At 43.6% G+C, this 24,808-nt stretch overlaps 5 protein-coding genes and 1 long non-coding RNA gene across 13 annotated transcripts in view; 3 read left to right on the top strand and 3 right to left on the bottom strand.

Annotated features, from left to right (window-relative positions):
• Positions 1-3,906, bottom strand: part of parp2 (poly (ADP-ribose) polymerase 2) — a 29,170-nt gene extending 25,264 nt beyond the window's left edge. Inside the window, exons 1-3 of one of the 6 annotated variants that reach the window (XM_086077032.1) lie at positions 3,594-3,906; positions 1,109-1,318; positions 9-185 (exon numbers count right to left, since the gene is read on the bottom strand). In XM_086077032.1, coding sequence (XP_085933158.1) covers positions 9-185; positions 1,109-1,318; positions 3,594-3,663 — 457 coding nt within the window. In that variant the 5' untranslated portion in view covers positions 3,664-3,906. Of the gene's footprint in view, positions 1-8; positions 186-1,108; positions 1,322-3,593 lie in introns of all 6 variants that reach the window. The other 5 variants (XM_086077022.1, XM_086077060.1, XM_086077014.1 and 2 more) reach the window with 5 other exon arrangements.
• A 158-nt stretch (positions 3,907-4,064) lies between these two features.
• mettl17 (methyltransferase like 17) lies at positions 4,065-9,482 on the top strand. Its single transcript, XM_086088362.1, has 13 exons — positions 4,065-4,227; positions 4,611-4,752; positions 5,359-5,508; positions 5,577-5,664; positions 5,776-5,857; positions 5,927-6,000; positions 7,285-7,379; positions 7,473-7,543; positions 8,198-8,305; positions 8,380-8,499; positions 8,570-8,656; positions 8,756-8,952; positions 9,329-9,482. The coding sequence occupies exons 1-13, from the start codon at positions 4,153-4,155 to the stop codon at positions 9,444-9,446; spliced, it is 1,407 nt and encodes a 468-aa protein (XP_085944488.1). The 5' UTR covers positions 4,065-4,152; the 3' UTR covers positions 9,447-9,482.
• Positions 9,483-9,947: 465 nt separating this feature from the next.
• sdr39u1 (short chain dehydrogenase/reductase family 39U, member 1) lies at positions 9,948-13,288 on the bottom strand. Its single transcript, XM_086088375.1, has 6 exons — positions 13,144-13,288; positions 12,227-12,333; positions 12,064-12,146; positions 11,536-11,657; positions 11,305-11,457; positions 9,948-10,615 (listed from the first exon to the last, which is right to left on the bottom strand). The coding sequence occupies exons 1-6, from the start codon at positions 13,157-13,159 to the stop codon at positions 10,152-10,154; spliced, it is 945 nt and encodes a 314-aa protein (XP_085944501.1). The 5' UTR covers positions 13,160-13,288; the 3' UTR covers positions 9,948-10,151.
• A 1,020-nt stretch (positions 13,289-14,308) lies between these two features.
• Positions 14,309-18,790, top strand: LOC147181021 (acyl-coenzyme A thioesterase 3-like). 2 transcript variants are annotated; one of them, XM_086076983.1, is made up of 5 exons: positions 14,309-14,701; positions 16,539-17,016; positions 17,636-17,823; positions 18,029-18,399; positions 18,498-18,790. In XM_086076983.1, the coding sequence occupies exons 2-5, from the start codon at positions 16,545-16,547 to the stop codon at positions 18,748-18,750; spliced, it is 1,284 nt and encodes a 427-aa protein (XP_085933109.1). In that variant the 5' UTR covers positions 14,309-14,701; positions 16,539-16,544; the 3' UTR covers positions 18,751-18,790. The 2 variants fall into 2 exon arrangements, with proteins under 2 accessions (XP_085933109.1, XP_085933116.1); XM_086076990.1 differs by lacking the exon at positions 14,309-14,701 and adding an exon at positions 14,994-15,152.
• Positions 17,445-24,808, bottom strand: part of LOC147181019 (uncharacterized) — a 26,661-nt gene continuing 19,297 nt past the window's right edge. For both annotated transcript variants that reach the window (XR_015094924.1, XR_015094923.1), the window contains exon 3: positions 17,445-18,701. This is a non-coding gene — a long non-coding RNA (uncharacterized LOC147181019). The remainder of the gene's footprint in view (positions 18,702-24,808) is intronic.
• Positions 22,243-24,808, top strand: part of LOC147181020 (acyl-coenzyme A thioesterase 2, mitochondrial-like) — a 13,053-nt gene continuing 10,487 nt past the window's right edge. The window contains exons 1-4 of the mRNA XM_086095495.1: positions 22,243-22,646; positions 23,160-23,216; positions 23,579-24,056; positions 24,255-24,442. Coding sequence (XP_085951621.1) covers positions 23,585-24,056; positions 24,255-24,442 — 660 coding nt within the window. The 5' untranslated portion in view covers positions 22,243-22,646; positions 23,160-23,216; positions 23,579-23,584. The remainder of the gene's footprint in view (positions 22,647-23,159; positions 23,217-23,578; positions 24,057-24,254; positions 24,443-24,808) is intronic.

Here is a 24,808-nt window from a genome sequence, read left to right as displayed (position 1 = left end):
CAACGCACCTTCACTTGGCGTCTCTTCCTTGAGTTTCTTCTTTGTGGTGCTGGCCTGGCTTGTGCTCTTGCCTCGTTTCCTCTTGCCTTTGGTAGGCTGCTCCTTGCTCTCCTCCGCTTCCTGTTTCACCTCCACCGGACCCCCGTTGGGAGCACTGGGGTCTGCCACTGTGTCATCAGAACCTGCTTGAAATATGATACAAGAAACTGAGTGAGTATTTTACATGGTGATAGACTGATGTGATGTTTTTTTTCAGGGCCAATACCGATATCGAGTATCGTCAAGGAGACCGATAATCGATATTCGGAGCTGGTATTAATTTGCAGTAGAGTGGACCTCTGCATACTCAGGTCATCAAATCATCATCAAATTTGTTGTTCAATATTTCAGTTTTGTTTTTTTGTTTTTGTTTTTAAATGGGGCAGAGGGTACGCATATTGAATGTTTATCAGTGTTTTGTTTTTTATAATTTGGGGGTTTAACATTGTTTCCCCTTCCAAATGCATTTTAATGAGCATCAATAATAAACAAACTTTCATTATTTGTGGGCCAGTTTGGTCTTTACCCCCCCGAGAATACCGGGGGTCCACTGCAAAAGAGAAAATATTGGCATCAAAATGTAAAAAAATTTAATACAAACTTTTGTTTTTACTCACAACTGTTAACTAAGCATGTTTGCTAAAAGAACTGTTCAAATTTGCAGCATATTGAAGATTTTTCTTTTACTTTTGCACATATAGAGAATAGATGCTTAGTTTGTTTGTTTGTTTTATTACAAAAAGTGCAGGTAGCTCCAGAGCCATTGGCTTGTCTTAAGTTAAATGAAAACCCAGACCCTTGTTTGAAACGGTAAACCGGACCCTTGCTTTCACTTCAAATTTTAAACCCTAACCTTTGTCTCAAACCTTGGTTTCTAAGTACACTCATAAGAAACCTAAAAGCCTGTTTGAACTCTAACATGAAACCATACTCTTTGTTTAAAACAGTAACCCTGGTTCAAAACTCTCAAATTGAATCACTTCTCAAAAGTTATCAAATTTCAGGTCGATTTGTAGTTTTCCATTTGTATTGCTGTCTAATAAAAAATGAATGTTAAACACAGCCTCACCTGCTTTTAGTGTCTGTGTGCGGATCTTCCTCTTGTACTTGGTGACGGCGTTGACCTGGACCATCTTCTTCAGGTCCACCTGGTAGACTGACCCTGAACCCAAAGTCAGGGACACGGAGGTCGTCCCCGAGGTCTTGGCGGAGTCCAGCAGGACACAGTCGGATGGAGAGTATGCCTCCCACTGGCCTTCATTGCCCTGCCACTGCCACACTACTGACATGTCACATGACACTGTCGTTAGCCAGGTAAGGGACCATTTCTGGTCTGTTAATGACATAGCAAGGCAAGGAAGATTTTTCATTTAAGGTTGCATAACCTGGGCAAGGAACCACGGTACAAACTTACATGACATATGCAGACAAGAGGATTTAGCTATGGAAAGGAAGTGCCATTATAGGTACTTTTATGGCTTAGCCATACAAACGAACACCAATTTTGATACATTGTATGAAGAATCATTTTAAATGCATTCATGGCTTAGCCCTCATAACCAGGAAAGCAACCATTTTAGGCACTTTAGTGATTTATCTCGACAAGGAACTCGGGTTGGAAAATTACGGGAGTTTTCAAATGCATGGGAATTAGCGGGAGTTGTAGTGTGTGTGCGTGTGTGTGTGTGTAACAACTTGTAGTGTGTTACATTTATGAAATCAAAGAACCGCAAAAGGGAACACAAAACAGTACTTCGTGAAAGGAAAACATTTTGAACTCCGAAAAAAAAGACTTTGAAATAGAATAGTCGATGTCTATTTGAGTTCATATTCATGAAATTAAAGCCAAGCTTAAAATTATCCACCGTCAGCAAACCAAAAATTTAATCTCCTTGTACATCGTGTCACCTTCATTTTCACATCCGATTGCAAGTTGCCATATATAAGGCTTGTTTTGAATATAGTTCATGTAGGTATAGGCATAACATTAAACATTCCGTTTTTTTGGGGGGGGAGGGGGAACTTTCTTTTCTTTGATTGGATCCATGGCTTACCAAACGGAGTCAATGGTCGCACATTGCCGTGTGACGCTGCGCTGACGCATACATTGATTTGTTTTATCTTAACATAACATCACTCAGGGGTTTGAGGATCCACCAAGGAAAGAGTGGGTTGCTTGAGTGAGCAGAGACAAGGGCCTCGCATTGACAAGTACTTCTTACGAAGCAACCAGTCAAATCAGTCGATTGAAGCACAGCGACAGGACAAAAACCAAAGTTCGCAGAGCATCAATATCCGTCACTGAGGATAATACAAGCCCATAAATGCTGGTGGAGGACCCCGGCCAACCTCAGAGGCCTCCCAAGGAGGAAAAGATCAAAGGGCGCAGACCGAGTGTGAAGTGGCCCAACGCTGTTGAAGAGAAAGAGGGGGAACGAAGCATGACCTCATACGTTAAGAAATGGCTCGGGGTCCCACGCTGTCCGACTAACATCAGCCTTTATGGCAAAGGGGTCCTTGAATTGCCTATAACAAGCCTAACCGAAGAGTAAAAGTGCTCTAAAGACCCGGCAGCAGACGCTCAGCAGAAAGGGTGGAATACAAAAGTCTATCCGGCTGAAGTGGGATGCAGGGGGTTTGTGGCTTCTTCCACCATTAGCCTGTTGAAGCTCCTTGGGATTCACGGACAGGCTGTGCGGCAGACAATAAGATCAGTCTCTGAAGCAGCCGAGAGGAGCAGCAGGTGGATATGGGCGAAGAGGAAAGATCCTGACTGGGCTCAAAAGAGTGGCGGTACTGCCCGCTCGCTAAAACATGCCACCTTTTAAAATTGGGTAACTCTTATGATTGGGTATAAAACGCAAGCTCAGGCGTGATCACCCTGTAGCTGGCCACCTTTGATGAGGGTGTCTAGTGTTGAAAGGCCGAAACACCCACTGATTTAAAGGAACACTACTGATGATGTGTCCCAATTTTTTTTTTTTTTTAAAAGGCCAGTGAATGGTATTGCTCTCCTCTCCATGTCAAAATACAGCTCCCATACTTTCAAAGCGTACCTCATGTGAATACCATCTATTGGCACAATGGATATTTTACCATCATATCGTGTGTTTAATGATTCTAATATTACAAAAGCACCATTTAGTTACATTTGCAAAATGAACAAAGAACAAATTAAAGGCAGTAATTGTTTTTATTCATGTTTCAAAGTCACAGATGTGGCTTTAAAGACGCAGGGTGCAGTCCCTTGAACTAGCTGGACGCACCATATTCTGAATAATACGTACACACGAACGTCATGAATGATTATAATAAACGCCATCACTTATGTCCACTCAAGCACGATTCCTGCCATTTCGAGACTACTGTATGAGACATTGTTTGGAGTCTGTGGACAATAAACACGTTTAGTACAACACTCAGATCTTCGCCGACATAATCAGTGATGAGTTATACAACAGTAGATGTTTTCTATACCACATATGAAGAGCGATCAAGAGTACCACAGCGTTCATGTGCATCCACTGTCGTAGTACCAGCATGCAAGCGCTCACCTGTCTCCGGTGGGCTGGCTTTATTTTCGGGCACAGTTCTGCTTCTGGAACTTCTTGTTGACCTCCTCATAACTGTTAGTAAAATGAATGATTAAAAGCGATAAGTCCGCACCACGCAGCGTAAACAAAATCGGTTGGATAAAAAGTGGGCGGAAAACTTTCCACTTCCTGGTCAGTAAGCCGGCAAAGCCAGAGATCGTAAATTAAAAAGTGAGCGATGCTTTGCTTAAACATTTTGGACAAGGAGGAGGAAAGGAACCGCTGTTTGTTTTCAACGCATGCGCGCTGGTCGTGTTTCTTTACATCTTGGAATTAATAACGAACAAATAAAAACGCAAATAATTTATTCAATGTTTAGTAAAGTATAACAATAAAAATTATGTCTCAGAGTGAGACAATGTATCCACTGAACATCAGGAACAAAGGTGTGATGAACAAATGTTCCGCCTTATTCGTCACACGGAGTTATTTTGTCAACGCATCCAGGAAATGCGCTCATAGTGTGGCTGGAAATTTCACCCTCATTTAATTGCAATTTATAAATTAAAAGTTGGATAATATGGCGACACAGAGCTACGTTTCTTGCGTTTTATGCCAGCGGGCGAATGTTGTGAGGAGGATAACAGCGAGCAGGGTGAGGTCATTTGGGGAAAGATGTCATTGAATGCCACATTGGACGCAGCATATTTTATTATTATATATAATTGTTTATTGAACAATAGGGAACAAACGACGCAGCATCGTTACAAGCTAGTTTTCCCACTGTCAAATTTCGTTGAATAATATATTTTATTCGTAATTATTTGTAGTTACGTGTTAGTTTACGTTTCTTGACGCGTTTGCCACAAGTAAGTACATTTGACCGCAAAGTTCTACTGTATCGCTGAATTTACTGCAAAACATTATGACTACACCAGGCAGTAGGTTTTGAATCTTGTCTTGCGTACTAACACAGGAATACTAGTCCTAACTCACCACGGTGTTGTCATTTAACAGTTTTTAAAATCTAATTCCCAGAGCTTTAGTGCCGCTGCAAACCCTCAGCCCAAAGGGGATTTCCTCAAAGGAGAGCCACACAAGCGACACCCGGGGGTGACCCACCTCAAAACCTTGTGCCTCCCCGATGAACTTCTGGTGGCCACCCGCTCCATTATCCAGAGTAAGTTCCAGAACCATATTTGCTATTATCACTTATTTGGACAAGGAAGTTGGTATCCTTACAACTTAGCCAAACGTGTAACCATTTTTGATATCTTATTGATTGTGCTTGACAAGGATTTTTTTGGGGTAGCAAACAGCTTTGAGTAACCAACAGTTAGGTAATTGGGACAGGGCTTGGCTAAGAAAGAACCCCCCCCCCCTTTTTTTTTTTACCTCAATAACTTGGTTGGATAAGGACACAGTTTTGGTTCCTTTTGGTTTAGTGGGCAAGGACCCTTTTATTGTCATCTTAATGGCTTTGCTTGACAAGGAACTATTTTAGGTAACTTCATTACTTATTAGCCAGGCTAGGAACCATCTTAGGTAATGTCTTATCTGGGCAAAAGAACCATTTTTGGTACTGAATGGTTTAACTGGACAAGTAACCATTTTAGGTAACTTAGCTAGACAAGGAAACAATTTAGTTAACGTTATGACTTAGCTAGAGTATCGTAATGATTTTGCTAATGACTTTGATAGGCAAGGAACCACTTTAGGCACTTTATCAGGTAGACATCAGTGTCTTTCATTATTTACAATATTATTATATGATATAATTTCTTAGGGTCTCAGGTGACGCAGCTTCCCGACCGCATTCACAAGCTGACCAACTACCTGTGGAGCAGGAAGCGAGCTGTGGAGGATTCAGCAGTGAGGAAGAAAGCTGTCAGTCTGGAGAAGGAACTGTGGAAGAAGGCCATAGAGGAAGCAGGAGGTGGGTAATATTAATATTTGCAAATATAGGAATATTCGTCATGTTTGTTTCTTCTTTTCACATTGTAGATTTAGATGAGCAAACAGTGGCTGACCGCATCAACAAGAAAGTGTTGTCGGAGCTCCGGCGGGCATTTTATCACTGGACCCCTTTGAAGTACTTAAACGCATCACAATTAATATTCCTTTGTGGAATGCGAACCATGGATTTCTGTAATTTGTCATTATTTACATAATTGAGCATATGTCACTTTTTTTTTTTTTAAAGGTATGACGAGGAGCTTGGCGTGGTTTATATGGCGGCCAAGATGGCCGGAGGCTATGCCGCCGTGAGGAGGGCTCTCAACGAGGTCCGTTAAAAATTGCTGTCGTAGCAAGTGAAAATGAATATTTAACGTTTTGTTTCTTGTCACTCTCAGATAAAGAAACGTGATCCCACCTTTGCTCCTCAATCCCTCCTGGATTTTGGGTCAGGGCTGGGAACGGTCGCCTGGTAAGTGGGCTTAAGGGTGTTTTTACATGTAGCTATTGATGGCAAAACGAGGCTTTCTGAAGCTCTGAACCTTTTTTAAACCACTGTGTCATAAAATGGTTCACTATCCGAAGCTTCATTCCGTACCCTTGGGTGGCCTCTAGTGTCAGGAGGGATAATTGTACATTTGGGTTTATCATCCAAAAGAAATATGTGACACGCTTCTTGTGAAAAATAAATAAATAATACAGTCAAATAGTAATAATAATTAAAATTGTGTTTTATGAATTTGTACTCCATCGCAGAAATTACAGCCATGAACAACACTTAAAAAAAATAAAATAAAATAAAATGACTTTGAAATTTTGATTGGCATTCATATTTTCTTTGAGATTGTGCTTGGTATATACTGTGCACTGCTTAGTGCATTGAATGCTTGAGTAACTCAACCAAAGCAGTCAGCTGACTCGGTGGGAATGAAGCAGTGAAGTGGTTCGAACGTCATCAGTGACGTCAACTGAAGCAAGCGCCGGCCCACTGCTTCACTGCAAGTCGCCTATCGAGTTCAAAGCGTGCTTTGGAGGAGCTTCAGTGTTAAAGGTAGCATCACGACATAAAGTCCAAACTGGATTCAGGTCTGTAGCAGATAGAAATATTAAATAAAAAAGACACATAAGACGTCTTTAAGTCATTCTGTTTTGGTGAAATTGTGCAGTGTGAACACAAAGTGATCCAAGTTCACTTTTGCAATATCTCAAACTGAGGCCCGCTGATTCCACATAAGTGGACCAGAATGAGAACCGGATCTTCTTTTCATTTAACTTCGGTTTTAGTTTGCTGTGGTTTTTTTGTCGCAGTTAAAAACGGAATTATATTGTTTTAAAGTGAATTAAAAGCAAAACAAGGACTCAATTAGTTAAGCTTTCACATTGTGAGGTAATTCTGATCCAGTTCTCTTTCCGGTGTACCGTACTTTACTTCAGTAAATGTCATGCAAACACAAGGCCAAGTGACCAGACACCACTTTAACGTAAACATTGCAATAGGTTGGCAAAAACTCAGTAATGGAAGTACGCGGCAAAGTAAACAACGACTACTTTGTGTTTACATTGTACAAGTTTGCTGAAATGTTCCAAGACTTTCAGTGAACTAAAATTGAGACCACCTCTTGAAGTTGCTTTCATAGTTATTTTCAAAGCAAACCAAGAGAAAAGGGACTCAATTCTGGATGTGTTCACATTGTGCATTCATTTGAAAATGGAACCAAATCATTTTCTGATCCAAATCTGTCATTGAATTCCACAGGGCGTCCCATGCTTACTGGGCTGACACTCTGAATGAGCTGGTGTGCGTGGACATGTCAGGGCCCATGAACATTTTGGCAGAACGGCTTCTTAAGTGTAAGCTTGCTCACCCCGCAAATTAAAATAATAATAATCAAAGCTGACATAAGATTGGGTTTAACAAATTTATTTTTTTCTGTGGTTGTGAAGGTGACGACGAACACGGTGAAGCTCACATCAAACACGTTTACTTCAGGCAGTTCCTCCCCGTATCCCCCAAGGTGAGATCCAGTCCAGTTGGACATGGAACCATTTTAGGCACCTTTATGACTTAGCTGCCTGCACAAGGAAGCATTTTTGGTACATTCGATAAACATATTGGTAACGTTTAGCGGGGCAGGAACCCATTTTAATACCGTGATTTCATAAGCAAGCAGGAAACCATTTTTCTAACGTTTACATTGTTGCCAAGCTAGCGAATCATTTTGCTAGCCTAATGACATAGCCAAGTAATGGGATATTTTAGGTCCTTGATTCCGGTCTCACGGAGTTGCATCATTTGTCCTCAAATTTAAATGTAACCCTGACACATTCATGACTTAGCCAGACAAGAAACCAGTTAGGGCACCATTGGCTTAGCTGGACAAACAACCCTTTTTAGCCACTTTCATGACTTTGTTGATGATTTTGGTTTCTAAATGACAGACAATAAAGGAATTATTTTTGGTACCTTTGTAACATATTCATAACATAGCCAAATGGAAAATGTTTTGTACTTTTTGTAACTTAACATTAGCTGGAACCAATTTTGCTACCTTTCATGCCATAGCCAAGCAAATAACAACCTTTGGTACCTTAAGGACTTAGCTGGACAAGAAAGCATTTTTGGCACCTTTTATAACGTAGCCAAATGCGGACTACTTTTGTTCTCTCAGGTGCAGTTTGACTTGGTGGCATCTGCCTTCACGTTGTCGGAAATTCCCAGCGCAAAGGAGCGGGAAGAGGCGGTGATCACGTTGTGGAGGAAGACTGCCTCCTACTTGGTGTGTAGCGCATACTATAGTAATAGTATAGCAGAATAAATCAAATGGAATACTGATGACTGTTTTTGTTTTAGTTATTGGTGGAAAACGGCACCAAAGAAGGCCATCAGATGTTAATGGAGGCCCGGGACACTCTACTACAGAACAAAGACAAAATCGTATACGACACCAGGCCTGCTTCGGTGTTTGCGCCGGTATTTATTTTGATAATTTATATTTATTGCTGCAATGATAGATTGTGATACATCTTACTTGTTTTTTTAGTGTCCTCACGAAGCCAAGTGTCCCAAACTTGCGCTAGCGTCCATCGTGCCTTGCAACTTCCAGCAGGCGTACATGCCATTATACGGGGTAGGTGCTTAAATGTTTATGTATAACCCATGCTAAGGTAGTTAGCATTAAACTGCTAACTTACAACACAGTAATTTTTACATTTCATGCTGATTTTAGAACAACAGTCAGACGGAGAAGTTCAGCTACCTGATTATGACCAGAGAGCGGCGCCGGCCCTTAGAGGCAGACACAGTGGTGGACTGGTCCAGGTTGATAGCGCCCCTGCAGGCCAGGACGAGGCATGTGCACTGCAGTTTGTGTCGCTCCGATGGACGTCTGGAACACGTGGTGGTGACTGCCAGCAAACATGGACGGTGAGCTAGCCCCAGCTAAGGAGGTTGATGGCAAACGAAGTTTGCAGTTTGAATGCTCGATCAGCAGTTTACTGCTAATTTCCTCATTAGGGGTCAAAACAACAGCAGCATGTGATTGAACAAGTTAAAGTGCTCCTCTATTGTAAGAATTAATGCCATGCTAATGTCCTGAGCATAAGTTGTAAGTTAGCAGTTGAATGCTAACTTCTCTAGTATGAGTTTTGGGGGGCAGTATATTACTGAAGTGTAAGAAATAAGGTCATAATAACTTATTTAAGTTAGCAGTTTTTATGCTAACCGCTTTAGCATTAGTAGTGCTGAAATAAACATTCTGAGCCTTTCCTGAAGAAGCTATTTCATTTTTTCCCCCATTTAGAGACGTGTACCGCTGCGCCCGGAGCAGCGAATGGGGTGACCGAATTCCTCTAGCCCGACACGACGACTACGACGACCAAAATGAAAAAGACAACGATGGAGAACCTACAACATGCTAATATGTTAATAAAATGTAGCTACAAGCTTCTAATGAAGTTAGCATTGCCTTATTTCCCCTACAGCCCATGCTAAGGAAGTTAGCACTAAATTGCTTAATTAAAACCCATGGGGGATTTTTTGATTTTATTTTTTGATGATTATATGATGTCTCGCACAACTCATACCAAAGAAGATGCTGTGAAATCTGATAACTTATAACTCATGCTAAGGATTTTTTTTTTTTATCATGTTAAGGAAGTTAACATTACCTTATTCATTTCGGTAGAGGAACAACCAAACATTTTTGGGTAATATACTGCCTCCTATACTCCATACTAAGAAAGTTATAATTAAATTGGTAACTTAGCAGCACTTAAGAGCAGAAAAGAGTGGCTTTTTTGTAATTTTCTGCACCCCAAAAACGAATTTGACTCATTCTAAGAAAGTTAAACTACACTCACCACCAACGCTAAATAAATTAGCATCCTATGTTGCTTATGACATAGTGATGACAAATGATAGAGGTTTTAAGATTTATTTGGAGTTTCCTTTTATACAGTATGAACACATGCAGATGTAAAACGCTGCATCAGTCAAGCTAATCATGCTAAGGAAGTTAGCATCACCATATTTCTTACAGTAGAGGAGCAATCCCAGTTTTTATGGTATTACGTTGCCCCTTATTGGTGGACTTTGAGGTATTTCTTGTAATGTAGTGTAAGTTTTTAACTGGTGACGATTTCTTTGAGGGCCGACGTTAAGTCTGGGTACTTGTATTGGAACCCAGTCTCCAAAGTCCTTTTGGGTACCACCTTCTGGCCCTCAGCCAGTATCACGGCTCTCTCCGAGCCCAACAGAGCATTGAGCACAAAGGCGGGCACAGGGAAGATGGTGGGGCGGCTCAGCAGCCGACCCAGCTCCTTGGTGAACTCGTAGTTGGTGTTAAGGGCTGGCGCCACCCCATTGAGGACCTGGCGGGAGTAGGGCAACGCACCAGAGGAGGGCTCAGAGGAGGGTGGGGCGTTGGATGGGGAGGGCGGCTCCAGGGATTGGGCGATGATGCCAGCCAGGTCCGACACGTGGATCCACGGGAAGGGCTGCCGGCCAGAGCCCAGGGTGCCGCCCAGGCCCAGCCAGAAAGGAAGGAGCATCTGCTTCATAGCTCCACCATCACGACCCAACACTGCCCCTGGTGGACGGAGGATCAAACAACAGGGTATGTAAAAAAGTGGAAAAATAGATGTTTGACAGGATTTAGGATTAGAAAAACCTCATGATTATTGTTGTAAATATTTGCTACATTATAAAAAAAAAATTACGGATTTATTAGTGGAAGAAACATATTAGAATAATTGCAGTGTATTGTCACACTTAATGTGTAAATGTATTATTTTTCAGGATATATTAGTAAAATAGCAAAATATCACAATGATTACAGTGCATTCAATTTTACGTTAGATTTTTCTACAATAATTGAAACATTTTGTTTATTGGTCAATGTTTTTCACAGCAAAAATAAAAAATAATTGAAAATATTTAATATAAGAATTTTCTCAAATGTAAATTGTTAATGTATTGTGATTTATGATCGGACATACCAATAAACACAATACAAAAACTCATGTTTTAAGAATGATGGCAAAATGCAGTATTGACATAAAATACTATTTAGGAATTATAATCTGTAAAAAGGCAAACTATTACCATGATTATTGTACACTAAAAACTATTTCCACAATTAAATAAAAAAATACATAATAACCTCTTAACAGGAAGACTACTTAAGCGTTAGCACATATTTCAAGACCAATGTAATTTTTCACCTTGTGAGTATATGTGTAAAATGGCATGTATAATGATGTAACATTTCTTACATACCAGGTCTAACTACCACTTGCTTGGTGGTGTTTGTCATACTCTCTGGCAATAGTGCAGCAGCTTCCCACTCTTTCACCAGCCTGGAAAGGAGATCAAACGGCGTCCACTCGCTGTCTTCCGTGTACTCGGCTGTCAGGCTCGGTTTGTAGCACGCTGCAGTCACAAAACAAAAGCTGATTGCTAGTATTTCAAAAGAAAACAGGATTAAACAGTTTACGACTAATAACAAACCTACGCCCGACACCAGGACCCACGAGTGTGGAGGACTCGGGGAGCCCGCGATAGCGTCAGCCAGAGCTTTTGTGCTGTCGATGCGACTGGAAACCAAATCCTTCTTGTAGCTTTCGTTCCACCTGGGGAAAAAAAAGAAAATTGTCACTTGAATAACTGTCAAGAAAAGTGAGAGCAAGAATTGTGATGTAGATTTTTGTTTATTTTTTTTTACTTTTGTTGATTATTGCTGATTGTGCACTAACCATATCACATGTACATTGATGATTGAATGTACATGTGCCGTGGACTTTTTTTTTTTTTTTTTTACTTTGCGGAATATTTCTAGTCATCTTTATTTCTACAGTGCAAGGTGACAGCCATCATGACGAATTATCGAGAGGGGCAATCATTTTAATTGACACGCACGCATATGCCTGTGCGTGCAGTGGTCATCTTTTTGACTCAATGGATTCATTGCCCCCCCCCCCCCATTCCCCCCATTCTAGGAAGATGGCTGCGTTCTACAACTGTAACGGTCAAACGCACCATCGCAGCGGGTTCATGAGATTCTCTCCTGCCAAGTTGACAGCACTCTCACATGGCGGGAGGCCAGACGACTCCAACTCACCCTGGCGGATGCAAAAAGGAAGGGCCAGGTTGTGATGTATTAGAATACAGACGAAATGTGATATATCTTAAATGACTGTACCCATGTTATCCTCCCGGGACCGGGATGGCGGGAGATCACTGTGACTTCGTGGCCTTTGTCTCGGAGAAGGCGAGTCAACTCACGACCCACAAAGCCAGATCCACCCCCTATGCGGAAATCAAATAGGTAGGTTGGATGGGTAGATAATATAAGTATACATAAGGATGTGACGAAGTTAGGATGTAAGACTGACCCTGAATGCAGCAGCTGACTTACATTTGGTAAAAACATGGCTAACTTAACCACACTTTGTTTATGAAGACAACTAGGAAACGTGTACTGGTATGCAACTCAACCTGGGAAATCATACTTTACAAATTTATAAACATACTGTACTTTAGTCCGGACTCTTAGTCCAATACAGACATACATAAAACGGAGACACACGCGTACACAATAAAACAATACTAAAAAAAAACGGAAAACTTTATACAGTCATTGGATACACACAATAAAAACAGGGAACGCGGTTATAGTCACACCTCCACATCCTGGTCTGACACCGATCACAGTACTGTACTGCACTTAATGTCAGCCAAAGACAAGACAACACATCTTCATTCACTCAAACGACAAATAGAACTAAACATAAGCTCCAGCAGGGTGGCTTGTAATTTTAATTCACCAAAACAAAACAGTGAGAATAGTGCGCATGCGTATAACACATGCTTACGAAACGTGCATACAGTTTAACTTTGGCGAAAGACAGACACTCTTGTCTTTTCCATAATACAACGTTGGTGATATGTATTATTAGTACTGTATTTGCATGTTTTGATTATCAGTGTAGGCATTACAAAAAAAAAGTGCTGAAAGTATAATACCAGAATGCTAACAACAACTAGCAAGGTAGTTGTCCTAGTCACATTGACCTGTTCTTCAAATAAATATTTGACAGTTTCGTGAAGGTTACATACCTATGACGACTCTCATAGTAAATCAAATCCAGTAATCCAGTGTTATTATGTAATTAAATAAACGTGGCGTCAGGTGTAACAAATAGTACGAGGACGACCTATCAGCTGGTTTGGTCTTTTGGATCTTCCGCAGCCCGTAGTCAAGGTAGTGACGTCAATTTGTAGTCCAAGAAGCGCGGAAGTTATTTAATTGCCGTTATTGACTGTTCCTTCTTCCGTAACATACACTTATTTATCTTTTTTTTTTTTTAAGTAATCGATATATCACACGGTGTTTAAATGTTAACACAGGAAATACATTGTATTCATTTTCTCCCGTCTCCTCTTTTTTTATTTGGTTGTTCTTCTTGTTTTTTATCTACTGTACTTGTTTAATACCGCTTTCTATTGGATGGCACGTGCAACTATAAGTAGACAAAAAGTGGATATTATGCCGTGACATGCAACTCGCCACTTGCAAATTCTGCGTAAATAAATGTGTACTAGCTCATGGTTACTGATAGAGTAGACAATATTTTTGTACTCTTTGCGTGTTCCAATAAATTGAAGTTGAGTCTCTGTGAAGAAGTCCCTTTGCAAAGGTAATTAATCAGAAGCTTCTGATCACACAAATGAAGTCACCCAAGCAGTGATCTGTTCAAAAGTGTGTCTCCTCCTCCAGCACACAGCACATTTATTGAAAATCAGTCAATACAAGAAAATCCCTCTCCCCTCCCATCAGCAAGTTCCCATAGGTACAAAATCAGATTAGACTTCAACAGCAGTATATCAGCCTGTCATTGGACTCTCTTTGACCGAACAGAGACTCCTACAAACTATACTCCCTTTAGATAATATAGAAAAGAAACCTGTTACCTTCCTCTTTCCCAGGCAAGAGAGACAGATAAGAAAACAATCGACAGCACTATTCATTGAGCTATACTGAGTTAACATAATTATACCTACATCTACACAGTTATAACTAAATTCAAAACAGTTAAAATATAAAGTAAAACAGTAAAAATGTTAACAATGTTAACATTACCCAAGCGCGTGGTCAAGGGTTCGACTCTAGCTTTGTAAAAAAAAAAAAAGAAAAAAGAAGAAGAAGCGTACTACAAGGATATGGAGCTAAATTTAACCACGCCCTGTGCATGACTCGGCGATTGGCCTATCAGAGCCGCTCACGGCAAATTATCGCTAGCAGGAGAGTTGCGGGTCAATATCCACACTCCCTAGATTAAATGCATAGCGCGAAACGGCAGCGTAACAAAACCTACCGCATTCACTGTTAAAAGCGATCCCACGTATACACAGAATGGGTCACTTGGTGGTAACTACATTGGCACAACAAATGTTTCCAACAGCTGAGTTGTGAAGTCCCGCCTTCGCTGGTGAAGCCAAACTGAACTTTCCCGTTAAACTCGCGCACGATTGTAACATTGCACTGAAAATGCAGGAAAATACAGCTTGCAGTGACGCTTGTGAGTTTTAACGTCGCTTTTTCGAGAGAAGACAAGACGCCAGGGACACTTAAAACCGGACCGTAGTGACTCAACTTTTCAATTTGTCCTTCGAGGTAAGTTAGTTTGTTTTCGTCTCGTAAAATCTGTGTTCTTGTACATTAGTGCAATTTTTTGGGGTCAAAAACAAATGGTGCTTGCATCACTATGATCTTGTGAAATTGACAGAAACGCTGCACAGATTGTCAGCTTTGCTTTTGTAATCTTTGCCCTGCAGCAGCAACTTCGTGTTTACGCAGTCTGTTCATGCATAGTTCAAAGACGGTCAAAGGTGCACCTTTTCCTCACGTAAAAGTAACATTTTGTTTCAGACCTATTCGACAAAATGCTGGCGACTCATTGAATTCATCATAATAACGATTGTGACAATCAAACCGCCTTTGAGTAAAGCTTAAAACGCTAGATTTAGATAGATAGATTCGAAACGTTTGTTTTGTCTTTTAAACGCCCTTTCTTTTTACCACCGTAGTGGGGAGCAGTGGCGTGCACAAGGTGGTGGGCCGAGGGGTATGTGACCCTTGGGTTTGTAATGTATGGAAATACCTGCAGTCTCGGTTTGAGTAAGCAATGTTGCCAACTTTGTAACTTTCATGCTAAATCTGGCGATTTATTTCCAAAGCCTGTTGGCGACTTTTTTCTTCTTCTTTTTTTTTCAAACACAACTAGCAACAATCTAGCAACTTTTTTCTGGTGTAATTTACAGTGGGTTTTTTTTACTCACTTTTTGCCTCTCCCATTACTTAATTCTCTTACACCATACTATTACATGCAAATAGCCAATTATGCAATTTAGGCAATGACGTACGTATTTAGCTACTTCTAGCGACTTTAGGACAGCCAATAGCTACTTTCCTTACTGGGGAGTTGGCAACACTCTGACTCATATTAGAGAACATGACCGCTTAGCAGATGTCTGTGTTAAGTGAAGACTAATATGATTGAAATTCCTTGTCCTTTGTCAGAAGTCTCTCTGAAGCATATTGTACTAACTGCAGACTTTTAGGAAGACCAGAGAGATGCTACAATAGTCAAAGCGAGTAACAAACGTATGAATCTCTGCGTCACTAGAAATGGAACCTAAGTGCTTTACATAGCCTCACATTCACCCATTCACACGCCAGTGGTCAGCTGCTTCCATGCAGGGCGCTGCCAGGTCCAGTGGGAGCAAATCGGGGTTCAGTGTCTTGCTCAAGGTCACTTTGACATGGTCACCAGAGGTGAGGATCGAACCCACAACCTTACAGATGGGAGACTGCCACTGAGCCACGCCGCCCCCACTAGCAGATAGAATGGGAGGATCTTAGCAAAATTGTGGAGGTTAAAAAAATAAATAGTTCTAGTAATATTTTTAATGTGCATTTGAAAAGAGTCGAATACAACACAAAGATTATTTTTTTTGAGTCAGTTTGAGTCATAGTACATTTATCAAGACTCAGAGTGGTGTCCTGAGGTGCCAATGATGAGCAGGGCCAACAGTCAACATTTTATCGGGGCAAAAAATTGAAGACAACCATTGTTTAATCTCAGCGAGGCATGCCTCCATCTTAAAGCAATTGCATGGATTTGTTATTTCCAAAAGCATATACTGTATAATTGATTGGGTATTATCAGCATAACACTGAACTAATGTTATATTTATGTACTGTATAATATCACCAAGTGGAAGCATGTACATAAATCATAGAGGGTCGAATACCAATCCCTGCGGGTCTCCACTTAAAATTACAAGACTCAGAAGTCACATTGCCATGGATTATATGGCGTGTCCTCTCTGAGAAGAAAGAACGAAACCACGAAAGTGCTGAGCGTGAAAAATACTGCCGAGGAGAACTGATTATTTTTCTACATCTGTCCACTGTAGTGACTCATGCTTTCTCTCTTGCTCCCTTTAAGTTGAACATGTCGTCTCAAGTGCGCCTCCGTCTTCTCCCGAGCGCCCGCTGCCTTTTCGACGAGCCCATCCACATGAAGGTGGCGGGTCTGGGGTCCGGGCAGGTGGTCACCCTGAGGGCCCGGACCACCGACCAGCAGGGTGTGGTCTTCCGCTCGGCGGCCATCTACCGGGCGGATGACAGCGGGGAGCTGGACCTCTGCCGGGACGCCGCCCTGTGCGGCACCTACGAGGGTGTGGAGCCAATGGGCTTGCTGTGGTCCATGCGAGCCAGCGTCGCCTTTAAATATTTCCAGTGGAATAAAGCGCTGAGTCCCCATGTGGTCAGGTTCTCGGTGCATGACGGCGTGGACGTGGAAGAGGAGGAGCGGGGAGGTGCCCTGGCGGAGGCCACCAATGAGAGGGTCCTAATGGGGGAGGGCCTCGCACGTGAGGTCGTCAACCTTGGGAAGTGCACTGCAGTGTTGTTCACACCGCCAGGTTAGAACCAGGCTTCATTTCAAACCCTACATATTGTTTGAAAACCTTCTCAGAAACCGAAGCACTAACTTGAAATCTTAACCATGTCTTGGATCTGTAATTTCAAACTTAACCTTAACATTTGCTCGAAACTATGGAAGTGTGAAAAAGGGGCAAATTTAAAAAAAAAAAGTTTTTGCACAAACATGACAAGATTGAATTTTGTTTTGTTTTCAATTTTATTTCGAACATGTATATTAAGAAAAAACTAGCTGATTATAAAAGTACATGCGTGAAGACAAAATATAAAAAAAAAACATAAAACAAAACAGCAAACGCAACAAAAGCAACATAAAAAGTTCCACACAGTCATGAGTAGGAAGAAGCATAAACTTATCAGGTCCCCTTTAACATACGTTACACAATAAATAGTAGGCATATATAAGGTCTCATTATTCTCATATGTGACCATTTTGGTCGCAGTGTCAACCCTGAGAGCTTTATTTGAAAACCTTACCTTGGCTTCACGCCCCAATTTGAAACTCTAACCCATAATTGAAACCCTTATTTGAGGGCTGAACTTGAACCATATTTAAATGACACCCTGACCAATGCTGACAATTTCATCCGACGACTCTAGGTGAAGGTCCATTCCCGGGTGTGCTGGATTTGTCCCCTTTCGCTTCGGAGAAGCGAGCCAGCCTGTTGGCCAACAAAGGTTTCGTGGTCCTGAGCATGCCCGTCTTCTCCGACAAGCCCACAAACGTCAAGAATCTTGAACTGGACAATTTTCAGGAGGGGCTACGTTTCTTACAACAGCATCCTCAGGTGACCACACTGTAAACGCTGACATCACCAGGAATTAGGAAACCTATGCCTTGTCGGAATTATAATTGGGTAGATGCCACAGACTTCCAGGTTTTACACATCGGCGCAGTTTCCGGCCCCTGCTGGCCGCGTTCCAACACTCGCATATCACATATCGTCGGACCCTAGGATTAGGTGTCATGTGCTTCATTGTTTGTGCTTCCAGGTGGGCAGCGACGGGCTGGGCGTGATCGGGCGTTGCAAAGGGGGCGACATCGCCCTGTCCTTGGCGTCCTTCGTACCGGGCGTGCGTGCTGTGGTCTGGATCAACGCCTGCAGCGCCAACATCAGAACGCCTCTGCACTACCGGGGTCGAGAGATCCTCTCCGCCGTGACCTTTGACCTGACCAAGATCCTACCTACCGCCGACGGCGCCAACATCATCAAGTACGGCGTCGGTGACCCTGACAGCGAAGAGAACCGGACCAGCCTGGTCCCCGTGGAGAAAGCCACTGCCGACTTCCTGTTTCTGGCTTCTGAGGACAGCCTCAACTTCGACTGCCAGACTTACATGGAGAGCATGGCAGCGCGACTCAGGCAATTGCTTTTTATTGTTATCATTATTATTTGTGGGGAAAAAAGAGACTTTGTCCTTGACAAAAAACAACCTTAATTTTTCTTTTCGGCGGACTTAGGCGGGCCGGGAATGACAGCGTGGAGACGGCGTCCTACCCGCGGGCCGGGCATCACCTGGAGCCGCCCTACGGGCCCCACTGCTACTCGGGTGTGCACGCGTTCCTGCGCAGACCCGTCTTGTGGGGCGGCGAGCCCCGAGCCCACACACACGCCGAGGTGCTCGCCTGGAAGAAGGTGGAGGAGTTTTTCAGGAGTCGGCTGAGCTGCAGACACACAAGAGAGAGAGAGAGAGCGAGAGAAATAATTAATTAAATTACAATTAAAGATTTGTGCACATACAAATTAATATCAACATTAAGTGTCATATTTTGGGATCATAGTAAAGCTCTGTTCTCAAAAAGAAATAATGAACTGAGTTTTAAATAAAGTTTTCAAGTGTTTGACAGGTGGCATATGACAAGTTGGGTCAAACCATTCTGGTATGGGGGAAATGCTGGGTTTTTAGGACACTGAAATTGAATAGCCTACTGAATATAAAATTAATTTTATGAACGTATTTATATATATTTTTAGAAATATTTACAATGTACTTTTTGAATATATTTTAAAATCTCACGTACCCCCTGGAGTGCCTTCACGTACCCCCATTTGAGAACCACTGTGCTCACAGACCCCTCCGTGAGTCATCACCTTATCGGTGTGGAGAGGTTTGCGTGTCCCAATGAGCCTAGGAGCTATGTTGTCCGGGGCTTCATGCCCCTGGTAGGGTCACTCATGGCAAACAGGTCCTAGGTGAGGGACCAGACAAAGCATGGCTCAAATGATCCCAATGATGAACACAAACTTTGGATCTTCGTTTCCCTTGCCCGGACGCGGGTCACCGGGGCCCCCTCTGGAGCTAGGCCTAGAGGTGGGGCTCGAAGGCAAGCGTCTGGTGGCCGGGCCTATACCCATGGGGCCCGGCCGGGCACAGCCCGAAAAGGCAACGTGGGTCGGGTCCCCCTTCCCATGGGCTCACCACAGGTGGAAGAAGCCAAAGGGGTCGGGTGCGCAGTGAGTTGGGTGCCAGCCAAAGGCGGGGGCCTTGGCGGTCCGACCCCCGGCTACTGAAGCTAGCTCTGGCAGGGAAGGAGCCCGAGCTGGTGAGCGAGGCTGAGAAGTTCCGACTAGATATAGTCTCGCCTCCAACGCTCACGTGGGTAATGACAGTGAGACGGGATAAGATGATGGTCCGACCAGGAAGACCCAAACGTATTGTCAGGGTCTGCTGGGAACGTCTGGTAGAATCCCCTGTCAGAAAGAGTTTCAACACCCACCTCCGGCAGAACTCCCTTGTCCCGAGGGAGGCGGGGGACATTGAGTCCGAGTGGACCATGTTCCGCGCTTCCATTGTTGAGGCGGCCGATCGGAGCTGTGGCCGTAAGGTGGTTGGTGCCTGTCGTGGCGGCAATCCTCGAACCTAAGGGATGCCGTCAAGCTGAAGAAGGAGTCCTATTGGGCCTTTTTAGCCTGTGGGACTCCGGAGGCTGCTGACAGGTACCGGCTGGCCAAGCGGAATGCGGCTTCGGCGGTCGCTGAGGCAAAAACTCGGACATGGGAGGAGTTCGGTGAGGCCATGGAAAACGACTTCCGGACGGCTTCGAGGAAATTCTCGTCGAGCATCCGGCGTCTCAGGAGAGGAAAGCAGTGCGCCATTGACACTGTGTATAGTGGAGATGGGGTGCTGTTGACCTCGACTCGGGACGTCGTGAATCGGTGGGGAGAATACTACGAAGACCTCCTCAATTCCACCGACACGCCTTCCTTTGAGGAAGCAGGGTCTGGGGACTCTGAGGTGGCCCCCCCTATCTCTGGGGTCGAAGTCACTGAGGTGGTTGGAAAGCTTCTCGGTGGCAGGGCCTCGGGGGTGGATGAGGTTCGCCCGGAGTTCCTAAAGGCTCTGGATGGTGTGTGGTTGACACGTCTCTACAGCATCGCGTGGACATCGGGGACAGTGCCTCTGGATTGGCAGACCGGGGTGGTGGTCCCCCTTTTTAAGAAGGGGGACCGGAGGGTGTGTTCCAACTTTCGAGGGATCACACTCCTCAGCCTCCCAGGTAAGGTCTATTCAGGGGTGCTGAAGAGGAGGGTCCGTCGGGAAGTCGAATCTCGGATTCAGGAGGAGCAGTGTGGTTTTCGTCCCGGCCGTGCAACAGTGGACCAGCTCTACACCCTCGGCCGGATCCTCGAGGGTGCGTGGGAGTTCGCCCAACCAGTCCACATGTGCTTTGTGGACTTGGAGAAGGCGTTTGACCGTGTCCCTCGGGGAGTCCTGTGGGGGGTGCTTCGGGAGTATGGGGTACCGGGCCCCCTGATACGGGCTATTCGGTCCCCGTACGACCGATGTCAGAGTTTGGTCCGCATTGCCGGCAGTAAGTCGAATTTGTTTCCTGTGAGGGTTGGACTCCGCCAAGGTTGCCCTCTGTCACCGATTCTGTTCATAACTTTTATGGGCAGAATTTCTAGGCATAGCCGAAGCGTTGAGGGGGTCCGGTTTGGTGGCCTCAACATTGCAACGTTGTGGTGAAGAAGGAGCTGAGCCGAAAGGCAAAGCTCTCGATTTACCAGTCGACGTTCCTGCCCTCACCTATGGTCACGAGCTGTGGGTCGTGACCGAAAGAACAAGAACAAGATCAAGTGGCCGAAATGAGTTTCTTCCGAAGGGTAGCCGGGCCCTCCCTTAGAGATAGGTGTGAGAAGCTCGGTCATCCGGGAGGGACTCCGTGCCGAGCCGCTACTCTTCCGCGTTGAGAGGAACCAGTTGAGGTGGCTCGGGCATCTCGTTCGGATGCCTCCTGGACGCCTCCCTGGGAAGGTGTTCCGGGCATGTCCCACCGGCGGGAGGCCCCGGGGAAGACCCAGGACACGCTGGGGAGACTACGTCTTATTTTTAAATAAATCTGGAAGATTATCCTTTCCCCAAGAAATATTACTTTTAAAATTGTTATTTTCATAGATAAAAATACATTCATAAACGATATAACTTTACTATTGTAAGATTGTGCCCCCCCCCCCCCCCAAAAAAAACATTTATTTTTAAATGATTGAGAGATCATTCAAATAATGATGTGCAATACCAGTCTCAATCCAGATCATCTGTCGAGCCACTGCGGTAAAAAAGAAAGAAAAAATGAAATTAAACAAAATTAATCCATTATGAACTTAATGAATTGTGAACCACTAATTGATAACATTTGTTATGATTATTTCAGTCTTTAAATCATTGCATTGATGTCATCGGATTGATTGAAATGCTCATTTGTTCATTGCTTGAAGTTGTTCAGAGATTTGTGACCTGCTCAATTTATAAGGATTAAACATATGAATTTTTTTTCTTGTATTGCTTCATTTCGAGTTTAAGTTTTTGAAAGAACGGTGAAGACAAATGAGGCAAGTGAGACTGACTTAACACTGATCAAAAAATAATAATCTTGATTTAAACTGTTCATTGTCAGTTTTTTTTCTTTCTTTCAGTATGCTGCCACACCAGGAAAAAAAAGTTCAATGCCATGTTAAAACGTGAAAACATTTCACATGTTGAAACATGAAACGTGAAACGTTTGGTGATAAATGATTCGTTAAAGATGAAATTATCTTTTTGTTGTACATGAAATTTGACCTCTGCGTTTGACCCATCGCAGCAACAAACACACACAGATGGCACACACCGGAGCAGGGGGCTGCTTATGTATCAGGCGGTTCAGAGTATCAAGTATTGCTCAAGCACACCGCAGCCGTGTGCACACAATATGATTAATACTTATTCTGTGGTCTGCAGGTTGACCCGCTTTTAAAAATTCTGCTACTACTCTATCCACAACTGGATTTTTACTTCATAAACTAGCTAAAGATGACATTTAACGATATTAAAAAGTCATTCATAGCCATTGACATTTGACAGGCAGCTGACTGGCAGTGAAGCTTCGGGCTGACCTGGTTGAAACTTGTACGGGTTTTTTTGTTGTGCGCATGCGCGGTCGATAAGAGACAGCTCGCTCACTTCTTTTCCACGGCGGTGGATCCAAACTCAACTTTACCGTCCCGTTAATCTTGCACTTACAATACGCACAAATGTAATCTTGCAGCGACACTAATGACGTTTCACGACGCCTTCTCGAGAGAACACAACACCCCGGGATACTTTTAACGCCGAGCATTCGTCCTTCGTGGTAAGTTTACGTGACAGCAAAAATCCAGTTACTATTATGTTTTTTGTCTCGTAAAATCAGTGTTCCTGCACTTTATTTGTGAAAGCAGCTGGTGCAGTAAGATAGAAACGACACATGTTTGCTTTGTCTATCTTTTTACCTGCCCACCTGCCTGCCTACCTACCTACCTAACTAGTACCTAAGGGTGGGAATCTTTGAATGTCTCAGATTTTTGTGCGTTTAGATTCAGAATCGATTCTCGATTAAGAACGATTTTTTTATTCAAAATTGTTTGATTGACAATGATTTTTGCTCCAATCTATAGATGTGCAAGGAATTGTAATGATCTACTCCAGTCTGACTCGCTAATGCTAATTAGCGCGCTACTCGCGGCACTTTTATCACTCAAAAGAACGGCTCCATGCTGAATACCCCCCAATTTTTATTGAAATAACGTGATTGTGACTTTTTTCTTCTACTCTCTAATGTGGCTACAACTAACATTAAACCGTGTGGAACCACACTGTCCCCAAGTGGCCAAATCGGATACAACATGAACAGCGCTCCAAACAAAGGCACGCACAGACAAAGGTAAGACAGTATAAAATAATTTAAATAAAATCGCTTTTGGAACATTTAAAATCGATTCTCAATCGTACTAAATGAGAATCGCGATTCTTATGAGAATCGATTTTTTGGCACACCCCTACTACCTAGTACCTACCTACCTACCTACCGACTTTGTTAACCCCTCCAACCTGGGCCAACCCAATATCAAAAATAGTCCTTCACATTAGTCAGGGCCCAAGAAGTAGCTCTCACTAACAAAAAGGTTGATCAATCAATCAATCATGAATTGTTGAAATAATCAATAGAATAAAATCAAGTCTAAAAAATACAGTATTTGAAAGTCCACTATCGTGACTGATGCTTCCTTTCTTGCTCCCCTGAAGTTGAGCATGTCATCTCAAGTGCGCCTCCATCTTCTCCCGAGCGCCCGCTGCCTTTTCGACGAGCCCATCCACGTCAAGGTGACCGGTCTGCGGTCCAGGCAGGTGGTCACCATTAGAGCCCGAGCCACCGATGAGCGGGCGGTGGTCTTCCATTCGGCGGCCATCTACCGGGCGGGCGACAGCGGGGAGCTGGACCTCCGTCAGGACGCCGCCCTGTGCGGCACGTACGAGGGTGTGGAGCCCATGGGCCTGCTGTGGTCCATGCGGGCCAGCGCCCCCCACAAATATTTCCACTGGAATAAGGCGTTGAGTCCCCACATAGTCAGGTTCTCAGTGCACAACGGCGTTGACGTGGAAGAGCAGGAGCGAGGAGGCGCCCTGGCGGAGGCCACCAACGAGAGGGTCCTGATGGTGGAGGGCCTCGCTCGGGAAGTCGTCAACCTCGGGAAGTGTACCGGAGTGTTATTCACACCGCCAGGTTAGAACCAAGCGTCATTCCAACTACTAGGGTCCAATGATTAATCGGCCAAAAATGTCAAAATTACCCAATTTGTGGATCAGTCCGTTTTTGACCCAACAGTTTTTAAACGTTTTTAACCTTAACCCTAACTTCAGACTTGATTCGAAACCCTAACCAAAGTGCCGACCGTGCTTTAATTTGTTGCGACAACGGCAGGTGGCGGTCCGTTCTCGGGCGTGCTGGATTTGTCCACCTTTGCGTCGGAGAAGAGAGCCAGCCTGTTGGCCAACAAAGGCTTCGTGGTCTTGAGCGTGCCCGTCTTGTACGACAAGCCCAGCAACATCAGGTTTCTGGAGCTGGACTACTACCAAGAGGCTCTGCGCTTTTTGCAGCGGCACCCCAAGGTGACTGCGCCAGGAATCAAGACACCGACACCTTGTTGTTCCTAATTAGAATTTGAAACCGTAACCCAGTCTTCAATCCCTAATCTTCGTTTGAGACGCTAACCGTGGCTCAAAAGCTTTATTTAAAACTTGGACTGCGGAAGCAAAGATACCAGTACCAGGTGATAGGGCTTGGCAATTGTGGCAAAAAATCTAATCAAAAATAACAATTACTTTGATTGATATTGAAATCATGATTAACTCATTCACTCCCAGCCATTTTCACTGAAGCAATCCTCTTCACTTCCTTCTGTTTTATCGAATTTTGACTGATTTTTGCAAGGCCCACAGAAGATTGTGTTCTATTGCTATAAAAACATGGCCAAA

The sequence above is a fragment of the Leptonotus elevatus genome, chromosome 1 (assembly GCF_054856555.1).
Source record: "Leptonotus elevatus isolate MCC_2025b chromosome 1, RoL_Lele_1.0, whole genome shotgun sequence".
Lineage (NCBI taxonomy): Eukaryota > Metazoa > Chordata > Actinopteri > Syngnathiformes > Syngnathidae > Leptonotus > Leptonotus elevatus.
Note: the sequence above shows the minus strand (reverse complement) of the source record. Positions and strands in the feature narration are given on the sequence as shown.